Here is a 7,112-nt window from a genome sequence, read left to right as displayed (position 1 = left end):
TATTCATGATAGTTGACGCCTACTCGCATATGCCCTTTACAAACAAAATGTGTCTTAGAAAATTTAAATCAATATATTCTTTTCTGTGAGCGAGTAAACAAGATGATTTTCACATAATTTTGAAGTAAAAACTCTAGGATACAAGATCCAGTTCTCAAAAGTCCTGTGAACCAATGTTCTGTTTGTGTTTTATGGTCTTATTCAAGTGATTTTAAAATCGTTAATTTTTCACTAACCACGCATAAACATTGTTTTCTCAAAAACACAATCATGTACATACATGCTGCTCACATATTATTGTAGTCCAGTTTGTGCTGATTACAGTGATATTAGACTTTAGCCATTTATATGTTTATAAGCAACTGAAAAAAGCACAAATGTCAGGGTATGACAACTTCTCCAGGCCCTAAAATACCCTTAGACCCCAGAGGGTTAAAGCAGCTCATTCCACAGAGACAGCCCTTTTGGATGTCTCTGAGAAACTACATGCTGCTAGATCAGCCACACTGTCATCCATCCTTATCCTCCTTGACCTTTCAGCAGCATTTGATACGGTCAACCACAAGACTCTCTTATCCACCCTCAAGAGTCTTGGGATTTGCGGATCAGCACGGGAATGGTTTGCTTCCTACCTGGAAGGACACTCATATCAGGTAACATGGAGGGGAGTGACATCCACGCAGACTCTCCACTGGCATCCCACAGGGCTCAGTACTTGGTCCTCTTCTTTTCTCCCTGTATACTCACTCTCTTGGTGAAGTTATTTCATCACAAGGGTTCTCTTACCACTGCTATGCTGATGATACACAACTTCTTTCCCACCCTCAGATCCCATACCTTCTGACCGGATCTCAGCATGTCTGGCAGAAATTTCATCATGGATGACTGCTCATCAGTTAAAGCACAATCCTAGCAAAACTGAACTGCTGTTCATCCCAGGTGATTCACCCCCAGGTCATGACCTTACTATATCCTTGCACAACGATCTTATCTCCCCTTCAGCCACAGCTCGCAACCTTGGGGTAACCATAGACAATCAACTGTCCTTTTCCTCTCATGTTGCTAATGTGACTCGCTCATGTCGGTTTCTTCTCTACAACATTAGAAGGATTCGGCCATTTTTGTCCACACAGACTGCTCAGGTACTTGTTCAGTCTTTTGTCATTTCTAGACTGGATTACTGCAATGCACTGCTGGCAGGTCTACCTATGAACGCAATCCGTCCTCTGCAAATGATCCAAAATGCAGCTGCCCGGCTTGTTTTCAACCTGCCAAAGTTCTCACATACCAGCCCACTGCTGCGATCCCTCCACTGGCTTCCGGTAACTTCACGCATCCGATTCAAAACACTGATGCTGGCCTACAAAGCCAAAAATGGACCAGCTCCCTCTTACCTCAAAGGCCATGTGCGTCAAGCTTTCATCAACAGACTGGGCAGACAAATGCCAGAAATCTTTTGACACTTTGAAAGAGGACCTTCTTACAAACATAACATTAGCACAACTAAACTAGTCACCAAACAAGATTGTGACTTCATACTAGCTGTAGATGTCTCTTTTTAATGGACTAGGTGCTGTTTTCTCCCAGATCCCAGAGAGTGGCACTTTGGCTAGGCCAGTAGCATTTGCTAGTAAGAGACTTTCACTTTCTCAGATGAAGGTGGCTCAACTGGATAAGGCTCTGGGTTGTTGATCGGAGGATTGGGGTCCAAGGAACAGCCAAGCTGCCACTGTTGGGCCCTTGAGCAAGGCCCTCTACCCTCCCTGCTCCAGGGGCTCTGTATCATAGCTGCCCCTGCACTCTGACCCCATCCTAATCATTTGGAGTATGTGAAGAAAAGAATTCCACTGTAATGTATATGTGGCGATAATAAAAATTTCTATACCCATTCTATTCTTCTATTCTATGAATTACCTCTCTCATTGTCTTAAATGGGCTTGGTTGAAGCTTGAATGGATAATATGTTAAGCAACATATTTACCAAGCCATGACTCGATGCGTGCAAGCAATGCTGGGTTGCTAAGCTAGCTTCCTTTAGCTTTGACCTGAAATACATACCCGAACATAGTCGCGGACGCATTGAACAGGGAGCCAGTCAGAAAGTAACAAAGAAAGAAGAGTTTATTGTAATAAGAAAACTTAGTAAAAATGAAGAGACCCGGAGCTATCAGGCCTGGGAGAAGTGGGGGTGTAATCTGGGGATCCAGGCCTTGGAGAAGGAGAGGAAGGAATGTAGGCCGAGGATCCAGGCTCAGAATTAGAGGGAGAGGATGCCAAAACAGGAGAGAGAGGGCGAATATAGGTGAAAGGGGGAGATGCGGGAGGAGGAGGAGAAGCAGGAGTTCCATGCTCAGGGCAGCAGGGTTCAGCATGAGGACAGCCGTCAGTCTGAGTTCTCTGGTTCACAAGGTTAGCCAAAGGAGTTTGGGTGAAGGAAGTTTGAGTCAGAGGCTTCTTCACAATGTGGGAGAGCATGAAAGGAAACTCAGGAAGTTCAGGGGAACAAAGCTGTTCCAGGAACACAGAAAGCTTGTGGGTGATATGGCGCAGATGAAAGCGACGATAGCCAGACATAACCTTAGCAGGAACAGGCCTCTTATAGGGAGAAGGGCGAGAAATCCAGATGGTGTGACCAGGACGAATTGGCTGACCATGAGGTGTAGGGTCTAATGTGAAATGAGAGTAACAGTTAGCAGGAATAGAGAAACTAAAGCTTAAAGTATGCATGAGTAAGCCCAATCTGGGAAATGACATATTGAGATCACATCATACCAAGTTCATAAGTTTAACAAGCTTAGGGAGTCAATATAGAACCCCACTGTAAGGAATTCTCATCCGTCGCTTGGACAGGTTAAACCTCTTTCATCTGCCGCCTGGGCAGGATAACCTAAAATTCAGCCCCTCGTTCCTCTGCTCGGTTTCTGTTCTCCACAAGGCCTTGGTGGAAGTCTAAATGAAACACACACGTGTCAGTCTTTCAAAGAGAAGTTCCAAAGTTTATTAGGAAAAGCAGGAATATATAGTCATCCAAGAAGAGGGAGGGTGTAGTGAGTGTGTGTGTTGGTATGTGTGTGCATCTGTGTTTAAGTGACCTCTCAGTTACCCCAATGAAGTCAGATCTTATAGGGATGTGAGCCTATACTTCCCTTAGTTCCCATGGTTGGTTAACATAAAGAATGATTATGGCAGGGCCATCTGTGGTAAGGCTAATTATGGTAGGGTGTCTGTCTGTGTGTGTGGGTGGGGGGGGGGTGTATATGTGTGTGTGTATGTGAGAGAGAGACAAAGAACAATGTGCTCTTTACAGACAGTCTATAATATTACCAGAAAAGATTGTTTTATGCAACTATTTTCACAATTCCCCTCTTGTATCAATGATAAACTTATAATGGATAAACAACTCATATATGATTATCTATCTTTCTCTAGAAGCCATGCTAACTGAGTAATATCTGTTAGTATGTTGCCTAGCCTGGGCCACACCCTCAGTCACTTCTCAGAATTCGTTGTCATGAGGATGCTCTTGGACGGGTAACCCTGTCCCAAGGCAGATGATCAAGATGAGGAGGATGAAAACCATACTGGTCACTGGTTGTGTGTCCTGTACTCAACTAGAGGTGGTCGTTCAGTTCTTTGCAGACTTTTACGTCACCTCCTGCAGCTTTAATGATGTCCGATGAGCCGGCACAGAAGGGTCCGTCGGGTCACTGCTGAGCGTCGTGGAGTGATGATGGGAGAAGCCAGGAGATTGAAAGCACCTTCTAAAAACTCATGGAAGCATTAAAAAGCTGTATCTCTGTAACATAAAGAAAATGGTGTCACACAGAGTACACTTTTATACATTCACAGTGGAGTCGACCCCTGGAGGACATGACTTAACCCTTGTAGCATGGATCCACTGTGGAAAAAGATCAGTTAGTACACCTGTGCGAGTAGTCGTGACTATTTCTGCTGGCCCATCATATTTATTTTCGCCCAATGGTTTAGCTTTTAATGATTTAATTAGGACCATATCTCCCACTTTAAAGGGATATGTCGGGTAGAAATGACAGGTATAGTTGCTGAAATTTGTTCATAATGTTTTGATAAAGTGTCAAACAGGGCAGCGGAATACTCAGCGATGTGCACATCAAGATTAGTTGTACCTATAGCTGGCTTACCCTTTTTCAAGGGTGTGGGAAACGGACGACCAAAAATAATTTCGTGTGGTGATAAATGGACGCCTTTTTCATTTCTGCTAGAACAGCGGGTAACAAATCAACCCAATTTTCGCTACCTGTCTCCTGCATAGCTTTAGTCAACTTATCCTTAATTGTTCGATTAGTTCTTTCCAATATCCCTGAGGATTGGGGATGATATGGAAAATGAAAGTGCCATGAAAGAGACAGGTACAGTACTTACACAGATCTTGTGTTATTTTAGAAGTAAATGGGGTTCCTTTGTCTGAGTCAATAGTGTGTGAGACACCATACCTTGGCAAGATTTCTTTGGCCAAAATATGTGTAACAACCTTATAATTTTCTCGCTGACAGGGGAAAGCCTCTACCCACCTTGAAAACTTATCTAATGTCACCAGTAGATATTTGAAAGGACCCTGTGGTGGCATATGTGTAAAATCAATTTTAAAAAAAGTCATTCAAAAAATGGTGCAGTTGGTATTGGAAGATTTTCATGTTTAGCTGTGCTTTTATTAGGATTATTTTGAGCACAGGTCAGACTAGATAGGATTATGTCTATTGTACCTTTTAAATTATCTACACAAAAGAGTTTATTCATATTTTCCCATACCCCTCTTCGGGTATGATGTATAACACTGTGAAACTCGCGCACGACCTCTACAAAGCAAAAGCCACGTGTTTGCCAAATTCGTCCAAAATCATGGGCAATGCCAAAAGCATAACGTGATTCAGTGTAAATTGTTACATCCTTACCCTCAGAGAGAATACACACATGAGTTAGAGCAAAAAAAATCTGCTGCCTGTGCAGACATAAAAGGTAAAGAATAAGCTTCAACAACAACATCAGGCAGAGCACACACAGAACACCCACACAGAAAGTGACCATCATGTGGCTTTGAACAAGACTCATCAACAAATAGCAAATCGCCTGTATTTAATGGAGTGGAATCTAAATCAGGGCGAATGCTAGTAGAGTGAATGATTTCAGCACAGCAATCATGCGGAGTGTCGTGCAGTGTGGCATCCTGAGTTCTGAATAGACATGCAAGACCTAACGTATCTACTGAGGAGGTGGCTTTAATTTCTAGATTACTGGTTGAACACAAGATAGTTTCATAACCTGACCTCATTTGTGCCATCATATGTTGAGTCTGTAAGTTCTGAAGGACATGTTTTACCTGATGTGGTGAATGTAAGATCAGGGGATTGATGTTGTGAAAATTCTATAATGCATAAGGAAGTGCCCCAAGGGAGCATATGTAAGGACTTATTATGATTGATATCATAGGGTATATGGGTATAAAGCTCAGATGTCATAATAAGAATAAGTAGTTATTAATGCGAATAAACCACACAGGACTCAGGAGAAGTATAAAAGAGAAAGAGAGGTTTATTGCGGACAAACTTAGTAATAACCAGAGCTATCAGGCCTGGGAGAAGTGGGAGTATAGTCTGGGGATCCAGGCCTAGGAGAAGGGGAAGAAGGAACAAAGCCTGGGGAGCCAGGCTCAGAGTTAGAGGGAGAGGAAGCCAAACTAGGAGAGAGAGAGGGAATGTAACCAAAATGAGGAGATGAGACACGAGGAGGAGGGGTAGGAGCTGCCGCGATGGGAGGAGAAGAGATACGTGGAGGAGAGGCAGGAGTTGTCAGCCTAGGGCAACAGGGTTCAGCATGAGGACAACCATTTGTTTGTGTCCGTTGATCCACCAGAATAGGAGGCAGAGGTGTTTGAGTAGAAGAAGAGCGAATCAAAGGCGCCTGCACGATGTTAAAAGGCAAGAGAGGGTGATCTGGGAGTGTAGGGGAGGACAGGCGTTCTAGGAAAGAGCAGAACTCCTGAGAAAGATGACGCAGCTGATAGCGGCGATAACTGGCCATGACCTCAGCAGGAACTGGCCTCCTGTAGGGAGTAGACCGAGAAATCCAGATGGTGTGACCAGGACGAATTGGCTGACCCTGAGGCTGAGAACCTAAGAGGAAAGAGGAGTAGCCCTGATAAGATAAAGGAACTAAGGCTTAAGGAATGCATTGCGCAAGCCCAGTCTGAAGGCCAGGCCGAGAGCATAATAAAGGTCAAAAGTTTAACAAAGTTTAAGAAAGAGCCAGCATTAAGGGCTCCAGCAATATACTCAGTCATAGCAAAGCTTAGCAACAGCAGCAAAAGCAACATAATATAACCAAGTAGAATTTGTCAGTTAAATACCATATAATCATTGAAACATATAAGCAAGTAGGATAGTAAAGAGCAGAAATGAGGCAAACTTACTCATTGTAGCTGAGGAGAAGATAAGTCCACGAAGTATCTGTCATAGAAGGCTGAGCAACAAATGTGATAACAACAAGGAAGTAAGGCTCTCTTGAGCATATTTTTTTAATACAATGACGAAAATAAAAATAATATAATAAAAAAATCAAGATTATTATTAGATATATATAGTTCACAATGTGTATGTATTTGTCCCCAATAAGCAAGTCTGAGGTGACTCAGGTGACTGTGGGGAGAAAAAACTCCCTTGAATTGGTAAAGGAAAAAACCTTGAGAGGAACCAGACTCAAAGGGGAACCCATCCTCATATGGGTGACACTGGGGGGTGTGATTATAAATATACAGTCAAACAAATGTATTGGAGTAAGGATCACATGGAGTTCAGATCTCCTCTTTAGTATCACAGAGTCCAACTGGAGCTGGTAGATCTGTAGATGTCTCAGGATTCTCATAGAGTCAGCCTCATCTCAGTGGAGGTCCAAATAAGCTAAATAAGCAAATGCTCTACCGCCTTTAGTAGACTTAGATATTCTGGGAACTAGCAGAAGTCCTGAGTTTTGTGATCTCAGAGCACGAAGGATTGTAACGTGTTAGAAGACTAGTTAGATACATGGGAGCTAAACCATTAAGAGCCTTGCACGTAAGTAGCAGCAGTTTGTAATCAATT

General features: G+C 43.1%; 1 protein-coding gene across 1 annotated transcript; it reads right to left on the bottom strand.

Moving 5' to 3' along the window:
* Positions 1-5,583: 5,583 nt before the first annotated feature.
* LOC113646531 (DNA-directed RNA polymerase II subunit RPB1-like) lies at positions 5,584-6,546 on the bottom strand. Its single transcript, XM_027152842.2, has 2 exons — positions 6,446-6,546; positions 5,584-6,149 (listed from the first exon to the last, which is right to left on the bottom strand). Exons 1-2 carry the CDS (start codon positions 6,447-6,449, stop codon positions 5,584-5,586), a joined length of 570 nt encoding a protein of 189 aa, XP_027008643.1. The 5' UTR covers positions 6,450-6,546.
* Positions 6,547-7,112: the final 566 nt, after the last annotated feature.

This window comes from Tachysurus fulvidraco, chromosome 4 (genome assembly GCF_022655615.1).
Source record: "Tachysurus fulvidraco isolate hzauxx_2018 chromosome 4, HZAU_PFXX_2.0, whole genome shotgun sequence".
Lineage (NCBI taxonomy): Eukaryota > Metazoa > Chordata > Actinopteri > Siluriformes > Bagridae > Tachysurus > Tachysurus fulvidraco.
The sequence above is the reverse complement of the archived record's forward strand: the minus strand, read 5'-3'. Positions and strand labels throughout refer to the sequence as shown.